Source organism: Rosa chinensis, chromosome 2, assembly GCF_002994745.2.
Source record: "Rosa chinensis cultivar Old Blush chromosome 2, RchiOBHm-V2, whole genome shotgun sequence".
NCBI lineage: Eukaryota > Viridiplantae > Streptophyta > Magnoliopsida > Rosales > Rosaceae > Rosa > Rosa chinensis.
This window is the reverse complement of record NC_037089.1, coordinates 72,112,614-72,131,473: the sequence shown is the minus strand read 5'-3', so window position 1 is coordinate 72,131,473 and position 18,860 is coordinate 72,112,614. Positions and strand designations below refer to the sequence as shown.

Genomic DNA, 18,860 nt, shown 5'->3' with positions numbered 1-18,860 from the left:
AAGTTCCCTGATGATCAAATGCGTAGTTACACACGGGCTCCGTTGGGCTACATCCCACCCTAGATTAAAAAAAAAAACATAAATTTGTAGCTTGATTATGGTTTAACAGATTAAATATTAAAAATTAGCCCACCTCAAATTTCTAAACTTAGCCCATATGTTATTTCTTTTCTTGTTTTAGTCATACACTAGTCTGCAATCACATGCTCTGCATGTGTACGAATTTTGTTTGTTTGTTTGTTTTTTTTTTTAAAGGTGGGTAGTTATTGCAGAAGAAGTAGATTCACTGATAGTTATTGCAGAGAGAAAATAGTGGGAAAGAAAAGTGGGGGTTGTAGAATCATTTCTTTTTAATTTTCTTAATAAAAATCTATTTTATAATTGTCTTATTTATCCTTCTGATTTAATTTATTCTCAAAGTTTTTTAATCTTTCAGGGTTAAATCTGTTAATTTTCAATTTTACAATGTCTCTTCTCTTAATAATAGTATAGATAGATATGTTATTTATTTGCTTGAAGTATTTGATTTGAGTTGATTTTGTATTATGCTTTAAGAGGCATAGTCGCATAAAAAATTTGTGTTTTTTTTTTTTTGGTAAATTAGGTCTGAAAAAGAGCCAACTGAGAATTATAATACATATTCTGTTGTAAATATTATTATCTATATGGTTGTCCACGTAAATACTCATTAGTGTTTGGGCCCAAAATGAGCATTTTGGCCTGAGAAGGCACGTTTTGGAGAAATTGAGCCAATATCAGTGGCTCAAGCAATATATTTTCGACAAGCTCGAAATATATATTTAGAGGCTAAATAAAGCCTACTATGGAAGCATGAAAAGTCAACTTTAGCACATTTTCCTACTTCGGCTAGGAGAAACCGAGCTAAACAAGGAAGGAGGGGCGGCAGACTAACCAAATGAAATCGAAATGAGCTGAAACTTTCCAGATTCATTCTAGACAGCCTAAGAATCATTTCTTATGAAGAGTTCCAAAGCTAGTTTTTAGTGGAAGGCCTTCAAACAATCAGTCCAATTTTCTGCAGAAGCAAAACTGAAAAACTGGACCTGTAAGAGGTCCAGCAGCATTTCCGGCCCAACCAAATGGAAGAAAGCTCTGAAAATTTGTCACAATGATCTACACTCATTTTGGATCATTTGATATGAAGAAGTCGAAAGCCCATTTTGAGTTCTTGATGGAAATATAGCTGCAGCAAAAAAGGAGCAGAAAGTGCTCTCACCTAACAAATCCATTAGTGTTTAAGTGCTTAAACCTAACATTCCATTAGTGTTTTAAGTGCTCAAACCTAGCCCATCATGATTTGTTTAAGGCCAACCACTATGGCTTGTTAGCCTATATATAGAGGCTAAGAGAACAAAGAGAGACACCAATTCATTCAACAACAACATCTCTAAGATGATCTAAGTTTTCTCTAGAGCAACCTCTCTAAGAGCAACTCCTTTCCTTCTCTTTCTCTTATCGGTGATCACACTCCTAGTCCTAGTCTTCTCAGAAGCCGACTTTCAGTGCCATCAAACCCTCTGTCAACGTACTTCGGTCCTAGTCTCCTCGGGAGCCGACGGTAGTGCCGCGACCACAACAATCAAACAAACCAATTCATTCAACAACAACATCTCTAAGATGATCTAAGTTCTCTCTAGAGCAACCTCTCTAAGAGCAACTCCTTTCCTTCTCTTTCTCTTATCGGTGATCACACTCCTAGTCCTAGTCTTCTCAGAAGCTGACTTTCAGTGTCACCAAACCCTCTGTCAACGTACTTTGGTCCTAGTCTCCTCAGGAGCCGATTGTAGTACCACGACCAAAAATCAATACATTCACAACAAACATCTCTAAGATGATCTAAGTTCTCTCCAAGAGCAACTCCTCTCCTTCTCTTTCTCTTATCGGTGATCACACTCTAAGTCCTAGTCTCCTCAGGAGCCGACTATTAGTGCCACCAAACCCTCTGTCAACGTACTTCGATCCTAGTCTCCTCGGGAGCCGACGGTAGTGCCGCGATCACAACGGTTACAGAACCAGCTAAGCAAGGGTAACGCCCTAGCAACCCAGCCAAGCTAAAGTTACGCTTTAGCAAGTTCTCCTCACTTCCTGGTGGTTCTCGCTCTGCTCGATCTACAACATTGAGTATCGATTGTGATTTTCAAGAAGCTCAGCAAAAGTCCTCGCCACGAGGCACAAAGAATCCCACGATCGACGAGGTTGGTGCTCTCCTCGTCCACAATCTCTTGAAAGAAGTCAGGTCAAGGGAAACCCCCGACGACCGCACCCGAACGGTGCTGGCACTCCCACGCGCAGAAAAGAGACTGTTGACCAGCTTAAACAAAATTGGAGCCAAACAATTAGTTGTGTACTTTGATGTAAACCCTACCTCTATATAAAGGAGGCTAATGAGACTGAATGAGATACTTCTACTTTCTCCCTACTATTCTCTCTCTATCTTCTCCCTACTTTATAACACGTTATCAGCACGCTCTGCTATTTTGTTAAAAACTCTATGATGATCTACGAGTTTATGGTGCAACGTTGTTGCTTGACTATAACTCTTGATCTATGAGTTTTGTTTGATTGATATTTATCATCATTACTATGATATTTTTTTGAAGTAAAATGATTTTCAATACAATCGAACGATTATCGTTTGCTTGTACCTATATAGCTTCATCAGCTATTTGGTTCTCTTATTTGTTGTTATCTATTGATTAACACGCAGGTATTTCAGATTGCTCCAGATTTAAAGGATCATGGTATAATCAACCCGATGATTCTGTCCATGCAACCTTCATCAAATAAATGCTTTTATTATTTATTTGACTCCAGGAGTCGTTATCATATAAAATATGATCTTCATATGCAGTCAAATTCAATTATAGTTTAAATGTATATTGATGCTGGTATTAGCACTTACGTTGCTTGCTTTACCAATTTTTTTAATGAAATTTCATGGCTCATGTTTTACAGATCTGATTGTTTATAGATAATATATATATATATATATATATATATATATATGGATACATATGGATACCGATTCGAAACAGATTTGATTTTTTTTTTTTCTGTATCATAGATATATGCTTTGTTACGGCCAGACCACCGTTCACATATGCAAGACTTGCAGTGAGGAAATAAATTTGTTTGGTCTGTATCAAAGCAATTGATTTCTTTTAGTCTACAAACCGTATGGGTGAACTTAACTGATCGAACAAGGTAATTTTTATTTTGGCCTCTATTTTATTGATTTATTGTTTGACCTGACCACCTTATTCTGGTAATCAAAATTGATCGAGACCTAAAGTCTCTTGATCTGATTACAAGAGGATCTGAAGCTCCTTAAGGAATATATTGTGAATATTGCGATATGAAGTTTCCCAGAGTTTATACAATTACGAGGGCCAGATGATCCTCAGAGCTGTACAATCGAATATATAAACTCATCTTAATCCCCAATTATAAGAGGGCCTGAAGTTCCGCTAATTTTTTTTTCGATAATGGGGTTCAAACCACCTCCAAAAGCTGTAGTTCGAAGTTGGAAATTTAATCAAAGCCAGAAGCTTGTGACTACATCTCTGTATAAAGAGAATTTGAGGTTCACCACAAGATATACTTTTGTTCTTGTGAGTTTGTAAGAAAAAAGAGTATCACATAAAGTTAACCAGGCCAAAAGTTCTGTGTTTTCTTCATCCATGGAACCAGAAGTTTCCATTGTTAATTAATTAATTAATTTATTTTTCTTCCTTGCAATTTTTCTATTTTGTTATGTACTTTCGTTACAGTACTTATCTTAAATTTTTTTTTTGTTACTCATACGGACCAGCAGTCCTATACCTCGAACATATGAATTTCAAATGTAATATTTTTGAACCAGAAGTTCAAAATTTCATAGTAGAACCTAAAGTTCTAACAGTAAAACTCAAACCCGAAGCTTTGAGTATAAAAGTGAACTTGAAGATTCACTTTAGTCACCTCGAGCCTGAAGTTTCGAGCACCAAATTTATTTGAACCCGAAGTTCAAATTACGAAATCTTAAAACTTGCAGTTCATAGAAAAAATATTCGAACCTGAAGCTTCGATTACACATATAATTCATTCATAGTTTATTTGACTTTATGTCAACTCGAACTAGAAGTTTCAAGTAATTTTCATATGTCGATTGATACATTCTTCTTTATGTCTGCTTAAAGCATTCCACCTTAGAACCAGAAGTTCTAATTGTGCAAACTCGAACCTTAAGTTTCGAGTGGATATATGGACAATTTATCGAAGAGTTTTAATCTCGGTCAACCTCAAACCTGAAGTTTTGAGGGAATTATATTGACACCAATTTAAAAGTAAGCAGATATTTAACTGTTGGTTTATGACGAATGAGTATGAGTATACCCCAAATTTGTGATCGTGGATTTTGTAATTAAAAGAGATCAGAACCTGTAGTTCCTTGATCCTTAATTACATGAGGACTTGAAGTTTCTCAATGATCAAACTAACTAGATGACCATCTAAAGTCCTTCACTCATAAGTTATGGTCATGAAGTTTGAACTCGACATTTCGAGTATATTATTTTGGCTAGAAGTTCAAAATGCATTTGATGTTAATCTACATCAAACAACAATATAATAATTAAACGTCATATTTTACCTGTATAACACGGACCAGAACCTTCGTGTATATCCTATGAGATCCACTGTTCACTACTAGCAAAACAACAATTACCCACATATTTTAATCCGTGGGTAATAAGACTTTCTCACACGGATTTCAGTGTGTGATAGCTTTTACCCACGGTACACGCACAAATTGAGTTACCATGTGGTTTGGAGGGGGGTAATACTCATCTCACACGGATTATGTTGTCCGTGTGAAAACGTTACGTGGGCTCCACTATAATTCCATAAATATAAATTACCGGAATGGAATGCAATCCGTTCAATTCTTACAAATTTGATTTCTGTCACCTTCAAACTTATTGTTTGGCTCCAATTTTGTTGCAGCTGGTCAACAGTCTCTTTTCTTGCGCAGGCGTGCCAGCACCATCGGGTGCGGTCGTCGGGGGTGTCCCTTGACCTGACTTCTTTCAAGAGATTGTGGACGAGGAGAGCACCAACCTCGTTGTGGAATTCTTTGTGCCTCGTGGCGAGGACTTTTGCTGAGCTTCTTGAAAATCACAATCGATACTTGATGTTGTAGATCGAGCAGAGCGAGAACCACTAGGAAGTGAGGAGAACTTGCTAAAGCGTGACTTTAGCTTGGCTGGGTTGCTAGGGCGTTACCCTTGCTTGGCTGGTTCTGTAACAGTTGTGGTCGCGGCACTATCGTCGGCTCCCCGAGGAGACTAGGACCAAAGTACGTTGACAGAGGATTTGGTGGCACTGAAAGTCGGCTTCTGGGAAGACTAGGACTAGGAGTGTGATCACCGGTAAGAGAAAGAGAAGGAGAGGAGTTGCTCTTAGAGAGGTTGCTCTAGAGAGAACTTAGATCATCTTAGAGATGTTGTTGTGAATGTGTGTTTTGTGATGAATTTGTAACCTCTATTTATAGGCTACCATGCCAAAGCATTTAGCATTAAACAAATGATAGTGGGGCATTAATTGGAGATCAGAAATGATGAATTTTGGAGATAAGGAAGCATAATTGGAGGTAAAGAATGTTGAATTTCGGAGATAAGGAGATAATGAGTGATGACTTTTGGAGATAAGGAGATAAGGAATGTTGAATTTCGGCTCCTTTATTCCTTGAATTTTATCTCCATCAAGCATTCATATTTTGACCGTGACCTCTTCATAAAAAATGTTCCATTATGAGTGTAGATCACTCTGGTAAAATTTCAGAATTTTTCATATAGTGGTTGGGCCGGAAACGCTGCTGGACCTCTTACAGGTCCAGTTTTCCAGTTTTGCTTCTGCAAAATATTGGGCTGATTGTTTGAAGGCCTTCCACTCAAAAATATCTCTGGCACTCTTCATAAGAAATGATCCTTGGGATGTCTAGATTTGATCTGGAAAGTTTTAGCTCATTTCGATTTAATTTGGTTAGTCTGCCACTCCTCCTTCCTTGTTTAGCTCGGTTTCTCCTAGCCGAAGTAGGAAAATGTGCTAAAGTTGACTTTTCATGTTTCCATAGTAGGCTTTATTTAGCCTCTGAATATATATTTCGAACTTTTCGACAATATATATAGCTTGAGCCACTAACATTGGCTCAATTTCTCCAAGACGTGCCTTGTCAGGCTAAAATGCTCATTTTGGGTCCAAACATTGCCCCCCAGACCTCAAAGTCAAAGGTCTTTGTCTTGACTGAAGAGGTCTTGAATCAGCACTACGCTTATAATGTTGTCGTTCCAAAGCCATTTGTATTGGCTTGACTGTTTCCATATAGGCCTCTAAATAGGCCATAAAGCTTGAATGCCACTACTGAATTGCCTTTGTCATGAATTGATGCTTCCTTTGCCAATTTTATTGCCCCCCCCCCATGGATCTGATGTCTGGTATGCAGTGAATTGATGAAAGTTAGACAAGTTGTAGGAGATCAGAACTTTAGCGTGCCCCTCATGCGAAGGAGACTGCTTTTGATCCCGAATGAGGATCCTTCTCTTCCGTGGTGGTTGCTTCGCCATGTGTATAGCAACAAGTATTTGCCTTGTTCGCTGGCTCTCTGTTGATTTTCTCAAATGTAGGGGTTGGAGCCGCTTTCCTTGCTTGATCAAGGCCTATAGTACGTGGCGACATAAGATGCAAAATAGCAAACTGGTTGCTGTCATTTAATCCTTCGTGAGTCTTATGCCGAAGAGGATGATTGGATCATGGCTATCGACATCATGACGTGTGACCAAGTGAAACCACCACACTTGCTGCAACTTTAGCATCTAAAACCGCACCGGTTTTAATCATGTTTTAATTAAAAAAAACATCAGGCCACTATACTGGCCCTGCGGTGGTAAGAAAAGGTGGAATATCTTCACTGTCGCCTTAGATGCGATCCTCAAGATGGAATAATGACTCATTAATTATCAACCAGGGCCACTCACTGGCCCAACTAATAAATTAATCACCAGAATATCTGAGCTATAAATCGAGGTGTAATGGAGAAGTATCTTCACTGTCGCCTTAGATGCGATTCTCAAGATGGAATAATGATTCATTAATTATCAACCAGGGCCACTCACTGGCCCAACTAATAATTAATCTCCAAAATATCTGAGCTATAAATCGAGGTGTAATGGAGAAGTAATCCTTGCGACCTAGAAATGGCATCCAAGAAACCATTCGTTATCGATCAGGCAGATGAAATCACTGAGAAAGCCGCATTCAACTGGCGGACTAACATGAGTATTCAATGTAGATGCCAGACCGGAGAGGAGAGAAGCCGACTGATGGGCTTTGGTGGCGGTGATAGTCAAGCGAGTCTGGGTCCCACACCTCGCGATTGTTTGCAAGATGATGTTATGGCCTATTATGGGCTTCCCATCCGCCGTCCCATAGCGGCTCTTCGGCAGGTGCCTGGTGATTTTAGCAGTTGGGGACCAAGGAGGAAAGTGGGCTTCTGGCCTACCGTCACTCCCGAGGAAAAGGTTTGGTATCAGGAGGTTCGAGCGAGAGATTTGGCCCGATGGGACGCGGTGGGTATCACCCAAACCATCGATCTATGCTTCTGTCTTCCCCATAATACTAGCCCTGCACCGCTAGCCGCAGCTCTTTGTTTCTGGAACACCTCCAGCAATACATTCGATTTCCGGTTTGGGCAGATGAGCATAACTTTGCTGGATGTTCTTACCATCACGGGGTTGCCCATTGACTTTGACCCCTATGTGCATGGTCAGTTTGATGGCATTCAGTTTTCTTTGAGAATGGATATGGCTGGTCGAGGGCATCACAGCAAATCCTACCCATTCTGGCGCGACTATTACTGCACCCAGCATGACCATACAGGAGGTATCGCATTCCTGGAATTCTGGCTTTGCAAATTTATCTTTTGCACTTCTTCCAACAAACCTACTGGGCCCTGGAATTCTCTGGCCACTGCTCTCCACAATGGTATTTGCGTTGGCCTTGGGCAACCTGTATTGGGTGCGTTATATCGCTCCCTTTATAGGGCTGTAATGCGCCCATTTGATACCGACATTAATGGCCCCTTCTGGATTCTTGCCTTTTGGCTGCAGATTTATTTCACTCTCTTTCGTCGCGGGGATATTCCAAAGGAACCTCCAGTTGATTCCCTTTTGGGGAACTGGCTTTGCCGCAACGTAAGGTATCGAGCTCCACCCTACTCCGAGTGTTTTATTTACTTGTACTTGCTGGGAGAAATGCCGGACCCAAAAATAGTCCTTTCTAGGCGATTCCCTCCTCCCCTTGATGATGGATTTCTGCCCAGTGGACGGGATCATAGTGAAAGAGCCCTCGTGGCCTTTCGTCGCGCCATCTCCTGCTTGGATATTCGTCTTGCCACTGATCGCGTAAGTTACGAGCTCTACGCCCCTAACCACTTTGCTCGCCAATTTGGGTTGGCCCAGTTGGTACCCTGGCCTCTGGTTGATTCTGCCAATTACTACACCTCTTGGCGGAGATTAGCCCCACCTGGGTCTGCCCCCTTTCAGAGTCAGTTTACTTTGATAGTGATTCCCCCTTGGGTCAGAGCGTTGTACCCCCTCAACGATGTCGACAATGATTATGTTGATTGGTGGAAAGAAGTGTCAGTGAACTGTTGGGACCTGCCGCATGACGAACTCTTCGCCCTAATCTTTTGTGGCATGAGTAGCCCTGGTCCGGAGGACCGCGAGATTCTTGAGCGCTTCTCCAAACCTGTGGAACAACCCCCTCGACCTATTCTACCTGCTCGCTCATTGCATCCAGAGATACAAATCCACGAGCCTAGGGCAACAGTAAGTTTTTGTCTTTCTTCACTATTCCATTTCCTTGTGTTGATTTTCCCGCTCTTATTCCTGAGTGTGTTTTGCAGCAAACTACCCGGAGCAGGACAGCCTCTGTTCAGGCAGGGAAACAAAAGGCAATAGCAGAGGAGACTTCTGAGGGAGAGTCTTCGCATGATGAAGATCCTGCTGAGGTAATTTGGTTAAGAACGATCCCAAACCTGTATATTTGGTGCTTCCCTCCCTTTTGAGTTATGACTCTTTTCTCGTACAGGCCACTGCTGTCCTTGCTTGCAAACGCGATCGAGCTCAATTCATCGAAGAGAGTTTTGAAGATGATAAACCTCTGGAAATGCGACTGGTAAACTCCGACCTCGTCTTATCCTATTTAAATTTTAAAATCTGGGCAGGATTTTCACTATGTATCTTTTGACAGGTCCGTCAAAGGACCACTGATCCCTCTCGCCTGAGCGAGGCTAGACCCTCAGCCACTGCAGAAGAGCCAATTCTATCGCTAGTTTAAGCATCAACTAACCCTGTGGCACCTCTCCCATCTCCCACTACAGAGCATCTGCAAGGTCCTACCATTCTAATAACGATATCTGATGACGACTCCTCGGAGGATGAAAGCGTGGAAAGCCACTCTGAGACTTCTGCCATTTATGAGGAACTGATGACGACAGAGATTCTCGCGGTACTAGAGGTTCAAGAGGTGAATGAGGCGGGGCCTCTTCCCCTTGGTGACCACGTACCAGATATTGACCCGACAGCTCGAGAGGTAAGCCACTGTTTGGCCAATACTTTCCATTTCCCTTTAGATCCAACCCTGCTTTCTGACATTTCTGAACCTGATCAGGATTCTGTTTGTATCAAGGAGGTGGTAACAAACACTGAGGGTCCTATCGGCGGGACAGTCGCCCCAGAGATGGAAAATGATACTGACAGTGGTGGTTCCCCCCAAGTCTCGCAAATAAATGAGACAACCGTCAAAGCCGAGGGCCCTGTGCTTGAATCTGCTCCACATGCCCATGGTGAACCGATAGTTGAGTTTCCAGATTCCCCTGAGGCTGAAGGGACAGACCAACCTGTTGAAGATGAAGAAACTGAGGAAGCTGTCCACCCTTTTGCATTGGTGGTTCGTGATCCTGTGGCACCTCTGCCACCTCCCCCTCCTACCAGATTCGAGAGATTGATGAGGGCGTTGGAGGTAACTCCTCCTTCTGCTGTGGATGAGGCTAAAATGGTGCTTCGCGAACATCTGGGTCCTTAGGTATTGGAGACTGACATTCTCCCGCGAGTCTTAGAAGCTCTAAGGTATCTTCGCCAGGAGAAGGTATTGACCCTGCAACAATTTAGTGCTATTGACGATCTGCTGAATGAACTCGGTAAGGCTCGCCGCCATCAATCAGCCGTGAACGCCCAGGCTCACAATGCTCGAGAGGCTTTGAATAACCTTTCCCAAGAAATAGACATCCCCCGCGATATTTTAAATGAGCGAGCCATCCGCCTGCGGGAACTACAAATTCAAAGGTCCGACTTCAAACTTCAGATCGAGGATCTCCAAGCCCGTTTAGCCTTTGTTGAGAATGCAATTGTTGCAGAAGAAGCTCAACTCGATGAACCTTTGGCTGCTTCTGAAGAAATGGGCCTCAACTTGGCCCATATCAGAGATCGGGCCACTCAGGCCGAAGCTGGTGCCATTGCGGCGAAACGCAACGTGGAGGAACTTTGTTTGAAATTGAGTTTTGCGGGCCAATCTCTGTAGGCCCCCTCGAAAACCGTTCGGTCTCCTCACATGCTGTTAATCCCTTCTTTTCCGAGATTTAAGGCATTAATCAGTCGTTGAAAAACAACGGTCGTGAAAAAGTAATCTCGTGAATAGAACAGTTACATCCTCGAAAACCGTTCGGTCTCCTCACATGCTATTAGTCCCTTTAATCCCGAGATTTGGAATCACTAATCTCAATTTACTGACATCGGTTTTGAAATTGAGCTTCATCCAAGGGTGGGGATTTGCCTGAAGTCCCTATAAATAGTTGTATTTCGGAAAGGGAATACTCACAACAACTTTTCTGAAATATTCAAGAAATGGCCTTTCAGTCATTGCTTTTTTTTCTCCTTCTTCACAAATCTTCCCCTCATAAAATGACCTTTAGCCTCTAAATTTTAGGCTTTATGGCGTAATCTTAAGCCTGGGTTAGGCCTCATGGAGTAATCTTAGGCAACCCCTTATTTCGTCCTTCTGGAGTTCTGCAACAACAATGCCAGGCTTCAGATTGGTTTAGAAACGCGAGGGGGCTCCGAGTGTGAGATCCAAGATCATGCGAGATCATGTTTATTAGGATCCCCCACTTGGAGCAAATCGGGGAAGGGAGGGAAGCCAAATTGAGGTTCGTCTTTCCTCCTCTGTTTCCTTCTTTCTGGACCAGGCCCGTATTGTGCCCTCCAGATGGAAAGGGCTTTGGTTCTCACCTCCTTCTCCCCCTTTCTCTTCTTGATAGAATCTTGGAGGGATGAGAAGGGATGGACTCTTTGAAGGAATGGGTTCAAGCTACAAAATGGCTGTTCCTGTACTTCACGTCCAGCTAATGGTGGTTACCAAGGCTAGAGGGGATGCATAGACTTAAGCTGATATTTGGTTCCTTCACTCTCTGCCCCTCCTTGAGATAATGGCGCGGCTCAACCCGATGTTGGATTCCATAGCTGCTTCCAATTTAGGGGGCTTGGAGGCTCCATTTTCTTTTACAGGTGTCTCCCCTTCTCATGGATACTGGCGTTGGCCAAATCAATGTTGTATTCCTCTGTCGTTTCCATGTAAAGGGGGCTCCGATACTCCTCTTTTCCCTACCCTGAAGTCTGTCCTCCTTGAGATAATGGCGCGGCTTAACCCGACGTTGGATTCCATAGCTGCTTCCACTTGAGAAAAGATTCAAAAGATATCCGAAGATTCCTGTTTTGTATTCTAGCCACTTTTGGCTTTGTAATGAATGTACTGCTTTTGGCCGCACAGCCACTTTATGAATACAATAATATTTTCTTATCCTGATATTGAAAATATCCGTGAGAAGCCAATAATTGTGTCTCGCAAGGCCCCAAATATAGGCCCCCTAGTTGCATATTAAAAATAATATGAACTTTTAAAATATGCTCCTCATCAAAAAGAGCCTCGCGGCGAGGGTTTTGAGAAAATATGTATCTTTTGGATCCACTTGCTGGCTCCCAACTCAAAACTCTTAGTGCCAATAACTCCTTCTTTTCCGAGATTTAAGGCATTAATCACTCGTTGAAAAACAACAGTCGTGAAAAATAATCTCGTGAAAAGAACAGTTACCTCCTCGAAAACCGTTCGGTCTCCTCGAAAACTGTTCCTCACATGCTGCTAGTCCCTTTTTTCCCCAGATTTGGAATCACTAATCTCGATTTACTGACATCGGTTTTGAAATTGAGCTTCATCCAAGGGTGGATATTTGCATGCCCATATCTTCCTCCACATTATAAACCCAAATTTCCAATCCCAAAATCATTTCATCAACTCGAATATTTCTAGCAGCAATCTTTCTTAAATACTCATCATCATCACTCTTCAATTCTCGCATTCTCTCAATCCATCACCAATGGAACCACAAAACCGGCATCCAACCGAGAATGGTGGAAGTAACAAAGCAGCCGGGAGTAGTGCTAACATGCTTCGCAGGGAGAACCGTACTAGGTGGGTTCCCACTACAGATCATATAAGAATCCTCAAGGAGCTTTTCTACAACAAGGGAGTTAGGTCCCTAACTATAGAGCAGATTCAGAGGATCTGTCTCCAGCTGAAATGGTACGGCAAGATCGAGTTCAAGAACGTCTATTTTTGGTTCGTGAACCAAAGGGCTCGGGAGAAGCAGAAGAAGACATCCACTTCGGATGTTCATGTGCCCATGCAAAGATCAGAGCTTGTTGGTGGATCCATCATGGAACAACGAGGAGAAGATCACCAGGAGATTAAAACCCTTCCACTGTTTCCCATGCACGGTGAGGACATCTTTGGCAACATGAAGACTACTTCCGACGGAGGTGGTGATCACGGTGGTGGCTCTTACATTTCTCTTGAGCTCAGTCTTTCCTGCGAGGGCAAAGCTGGAAAAAGTTTCCGGAGCCGCTGACTCGGCTTAGTAGCTTCGCGAGTGTAGGGACACTTAGAATTGCCCCCAAAGAGTTGTATTTATGCCTTTTATCATTTTTTTTATATATGTTAAATGGGCTTAGTATTGTATAGTGTTGCCCCCTAGTGTTTCTAGGCATAGCGAAGAAATGATTATGGGCCTCAAAAACAGGCCTTCATGAATGGGCTTTGCAAGAGTAGGAACACTAGAATTGTCCCCCATGTCTTATGCGAATAAAATATCTACGACTCCTCTGAGTCCCAGACATTGAGAAAGTATTTCTTCAAATATCTCCCATTGATAGGGTTATGATGGACATCTCCATCCCGGTCTTTGAGATGAAAAGCTCCTTTCCCTAAGATTTTATAAATGATGTACGGGCCTTCCCATCTTGGAGTCCATTTGCCGCGACCATCTAATTTTTCGCCAAGCGGGAGGACTGCTTTCCAAACCAACTCTCCTTCGCTGTAATTCCTTCCCCTTGTTCGCTTGTCATAGGCTCGAGCGACTCGTTGCTTTTCCATGACCAAACTATCTAAAGCCTCCAAGCGCTTTTCGCTAAGGTCTTCATGTTCCTGCCACATAGCCTGAACGCAGTCTTCTCCAATGAGATGATGTTGCTCTTGGACTCGTAATGATTGGACGTTGACTTCCAAAGGCAGGATTGCGTCATGGCCAAACATCAAAGCATAAGGTGTAGTCGCGGTGAGATTTCGCTTCGATGTGCGGTAGGCCCAAAGAGTCTCATAAAGGGTCTCATGCCATTGTCGCGGATTAGCTTCCAACATTTTCTTCAGCAAAGTGATGATGATTTTATTGCTGGCCTCCGCTTGACCGTTAGACTGAGCATAATAAGGACTGGAATGGACGAACTGTATTCCCCATTCCTTTGCCAGTTTATCAACTTCACCACCCATGAAAGCTGCCCCCCGGTCAGAAACAAAAACTTCTGGGATACCAAATCTGCATATGATGTTCCTAAATAGGAATTGTCGCAACGTACCACCAGATGCTTCTTTCAAAGGTTCTGCTTCAACCCATTTTGTAAAGAAATCGGTCGCGACGATGATGAACTTGTGCTGAAGTGATGAGTGTGGGTGAATCATCCCAATTAAATCTAGCGCCCATCCTCTTGCGGGCCAAGGCTTAATAATGGGTTGCATTGGAACATTAGGGATATGCTGGACCGGCCCATGAGCTTGGCAGTCCAAACAACCTTTTGCGAATGCGATGCAATCCTTCAAGATACTGGGCAAAAAATATCCATGTCGTCTGAGCAACCATCGCATCTTTGGACCTGCTTGATGAGCACCGCAAATGCCAGAATGAACTTCACGCATGAGTTGTTTCGCTTCGCAGCCATAAACACATCTGAAGTCTATGCCATCTTCACCTCGTCGTCGCAGCTCGTCACCTCTAAGAAAGTAATTTAGTGCAAGAAAACGAATCTTCCTGTTGGCAGTGGGATCTGGCTGCTTGAGATAAGCGATCAAAGGGATGCGCCAATCTAAGTCAATAGGTTCCAGGGTCGCGACTGAGGTATCATCTGGAGGATCTCTTCTCGCCATCCATGAAGGAAGCGTGCGATGCTCGACTTTAAGGATTCTCTCCCGCACGCCATATCTCAATGTTACCCTTGTTGCCAGTTGGGCCAACTCGTTCGCTGCAAAATTTCGCTCGCGAGGAATGTACTCTAGATGTATGTTATCAAACTGGTCCAACAGGTCTAATGCCCTGTTCCAATAAGGAACCAACGTGAAGCTATTGCATCTGAACTCGTTGCACAACTGATTGATAACCAAGAGAGAGTCACCAAGTATTTGTACATCTCCGATTCCCATTTCCAATAGTACTTCTAGGCCTATAATGAGGGCCTCATACTCTGCTTGGTTATTGGTACACTGGAACTCCAACTGGAAAGAGTAGGAAAATCGATCGCCGGCCGGGTTTTCCAAGACAACCCCTGCTCCTGCTAGCGTATCTGTTCTTGACCCGTCAAAATATAACACCCAAGGCTGGAGTGAGACTGTGGCTTGATAAAGCGCGGCGTACTCTGGCAAGCACGCTAAATCTGGGCGATCTAAAGTTGTGGCAGCGACCTCTAATTCTCTAACCGCGGGGACATCCAGCATAGGGTGATGTGCCAGAAAGTCTGCTATGGCTTGCCCCTTTACTCCTCTTTGTGGCACATACTGTAGCGAGAATTCTGATAATGCGAGCACCCACTTACCAATACGGCCTCTCAAGATAGGTCGCGACAGCATATATTTGACTAGATCGGTTTGAGCAATGATGCAAGTAGTAAAGGACAACATGTAATGCCGCAACTTGCATGCTGAGAAGTATAATGTAAGACACAGCTTTTCCATTGGAGTGTACCTTGTTTCGCAATCTGTGAGTGTCCTACTGAGGTAAAAGATGGAATGTTCAACACCATTTGCATCATCCTGAGCGAGGAGGCTACCAATGGAAGCCTCAGCTGCTGAAACATACAACTTTAATGGAAATCCCGCTCTAGAAGGAACAAGCACTGGCGGGCTCGCCAGATAGGCCTTGATTTTGTCGAAAGCCTCTTGATGTTTAGGTTCCCACACAAACTCATTCTGTCCTTGCAACTTCAACAGTGGGGAAAACGGATGGATTTTGCCTGAAGAGTTAGAAATGAATCGTCGCAAAAAGTTGATCCTACCCAGTAGTCGCTGTAACTCTTTCTTCGTTCGCGGGGGAGATGCATTGATGACCGCGTTTGCTTTATCCTCAGGGACCTCAATGCCTCTTTGATGGACCATGAATCCCAGGAAATCTCCTGCCTGAACTCCAAAAACGCACTTGGCGGGATTCATCTTGAGTTTGTGTAGCTGCATGCGCTCGAAAACTTTTCTGAGATCCGTGAAGTGATCTCCACTCTTCTTAGACTTCACGACGACGTCATCAATGTAAACCTCTAAGATCTTCCCAAGTATGTCGTGGAAGATCAGGTTCATGGCTCTCTAATATGTTGCTCCCGCATTCTTCAGTCCAAAAGGCATGACCACATATTCAAAAACTCCTGCAAACCCAGGGCAGCGGAATGCGGTCTTGTGTCTATCTTCTTCTGTGACAGGAATCTGGTGATATCCCGCTGTACCATCTATGAAAGACAACAGTTCGTGCCCTGCAACTGCGTCTACCAACATGTCCGCTACCGGCATGGGGTAGACGTCTTTAGGTGTAGCCAAATTAAGGTCCCTGTAATCTACACAGATCCTTATCTTGCCATTCTTTTTGCGAACAGGCACTATATTGGACAACCACTTATTGTACTTGGCTACCCTGATAATGCCTGACTTGTACATCTTTTCGACTTCTTCTTTGACCAGAACTTGGGTCTCCTAGTTCATTCTTCGCGGCTCTTGCTTCACAGGCCTCTTATCAGGCAGCGTTGGAAGTTGGTGGCATACCAAGTCTGGTGATAGGCCTGGCATGTCCTCGTATTTTTCCTCGAAGCAGTCCTTGAATTCCAGCAATAATTCAACGAGCCTCTGTTTCTCGCTAGGCTCTAAGTAAGTGCTGATAGCCACTTCTATAGGCTCATCAGTTGTTCCCAGATTGACCTTTTCAGTAGGGTCCCTAACCTTCGGAGGTGTGTCATCCAATGCCGCTGGAGCAAGTTGAATCTCTTCTTCCTCCTCTTCTTGATCCGTGAACTCTTCATTAACAATTTCTAAGGTCGCAACTCGATCATAGGCCTCTGTTTCCACCAAGTATGAGGATAGCCTCTCATACAAAGAATGGAAGGCCTCTACCTCTTCCTCCATGAGTTCATGTTCCATTAATTAGCACTTGGAGATGGCACCGCATATCCAGGCCTTTCGAGGTCGTTTTTTGCGACCGCGAGCCCCCATTGTGCCAATTCTGAGGTCGTCACCCCTGTGGGGCGGCCCTTATCATCAATACCAACGACTTGTAAAGGAGAGATTGGTTCTAGGTAATACCTTGCGTCCAAGTAGTTGGCGGACACCGAAAAAGGTCGCGGGTCTGCTTTAACAATTTCTGCCTTGTCTGCGACTTTGTCCCATATGATCAGCTCCTGATGAAGGGTGGATGGGACACAATAACTCCTGTGGATCCAGTCGCGGCCCATAATTGCGCTATATGCCACATAGCAATCTGTAACAAAGAAAGTGTAAACCCCTTCTGCTGGACCCACCTTGACTTGTAGGAAAATCAACCCCAATGTTTTGGTCACAGTCCCTGCGAAGTTCTTTAGCATAAGGGAAGTGGATTGGATCTTTTCTTTCTTGATCCCTAGTAGATGCATGGTTCTGGTAGTAATGACATTCACAGCCGCGCCGGTATCAACCATTATCTTGCTGACCTTAGTCCCATTCATTTCTGCTGTGATATACAAAGGTCGCATGTGTTGCACCATGGCGGGTGTGGGTCTTGTGAAACTCATGAGGAAACCCTTATTGTTAGCATCTTTAGTCTCAAGGAACACTGCTTCTTTCACCTGCGTTGTTGCGGCTGAAGTGATCTGCAACTGCTGTTCTCCAATCGCATCAGTTTCTACACATTCCTGCGCAGCGACTGGTAAGGCATACTTAGCAGGGAGCACATAAACCAGATTGCAAGAGGTATCCACCATTTCTGTTTCGTCCATGTCATCATCAAGATTGAGCTTGGGTTCATCTGCTGGGATATCAGCGTTGAATCGTTTAACCGTGAAAGCAACCAATGATTCCTCTGCAGGGATCACCACCTTGGCTTGTTCGTGCTCCTGTACCATGGAAACCTGGTTCAGTGATTCAAAAATTTGTTTTGCTGCTGGCATTTCCTCTGGGAGATCGACCACCAAGCTTTGAACTTTCTTCACAATTGCGGACCGATTGTTTTTGCCCCCCAGCCTGTCAAAGATGGAAGGCTCGCTATTTCTTTCTTCACGAGATACTCTCCGCCAAACATTGACTTTACGAGCTGGCGGCGGTTCTTGCCTCGCGGGAACTAGGGACTTCTCCTGAGCGCTGCTCTTGGGGGCACGTGGCTTTTGCTCTTTGTGCCATACTTTAGGCTGTTGTTTCTGAAGTTGCGGGGAAACGAATTTCTTGGAGGCCAGTGCCTCCAATTGTCTCTGATACTCTTCTGGAGGTTTCAGTAATTGCGATGGTTTGATCAGTCCTTGATCTAGTACTTCCAAGGTTCGCTTTGCTTCTCCAAACCTCCGCTGGAGTTTTCTCTTCCTTGAAGAGCTCATCTCCACCGCCTTGCCCTTCTTCTGTGTATACCATCTCCCTTCTTTGATGGAGGATGTTGACACTGGCGGAATGTAAGGTCTAGTCAAAACCCCTTGTTGCTTATCTACTTGCTCTTCTTCCCTCGCGGTTTTCAACTTTTTGAATAAGTTTGAGTCCCTTGGAGAAATAGTTTCTGAACCACTGTATACCCTTGGGCTGCATGGTTGGAAGTTTCTAGAGGATGATGCTAACCGTATTGGCGGTAGAGATCCAAAGCGAACAGTCTGGTATGTTTCCTCATCTAGGGCTTGAGTGTCACATTCTTCCTTGCACCGCGAGCATAGGATGATGGGTAAACGAGTCTTGGATTCCCGCTTCATGACTTTGTCTCCAACCCTTTTCAAATCCTTAGCCGCATGGTCTGAACTTTGATTCTGCTGATCTTTTTCACCCCATGCCACATCCACCATGTTGATGCCGGTATCTGGGAAGGGATCTAGGTCCACTAACGCTGCTGCTGTTGTCGGTGCCTCTACTTGCAAACTACCGTTATTTAACCAGATTTGGATTTGATCCTTCAGCTTAACACAATCGGTTGTATTATGATTCCACATATTATGGAATTTGCA

The 18,860-nt window shown here is 43.7% G+C and overlaps 2 protein-coding genes across 2 annotated transcripts; one reads left to right on the top strand and one right to left on the bottom strand.

The window, feature by feature from the left end:
- The first annotated feature begins 12,487 nt into the window (after positions 1–12,487).
- On the top strand, positions 12,488–13,018 carry LOC112184942 (protein WUSCHEL). The gene is made up of 2 exons (XM_024323165.1): positions 12,488–12,811; positions 12,914–13,018. The coding sequence occupies exons 1-2, from the start codon at positions 12,488–12,490 to the stop codon at positions 13,016–13,018; spliced, it is 429 nt and encodes a 142-aa protein (XP_024178933.1).
- A 242-nt stretch (positions 13,019–13,260) lies between these two features.
- LOC121051331 lies at positions 13,261–15,861 on the bottom strand. The gene is made up of 3 exons (XM_040513571.1): positions 15,426–15,861; positions 13,669–15,224; positions 13,261–13,593 (listed from the first exon to the last, which is right to left on the bottom strand). Exons 1-3 carry the CDS (start codon positions 15,859–15,861, stop codon positions 13,261–13,263), a joined length of 2,325 nt encoding a protein of 774 aa, XP_040369505.1.
- Between the last annotated feature and the right edge of the window lie 2,999 nt (positions 15,862–18,860).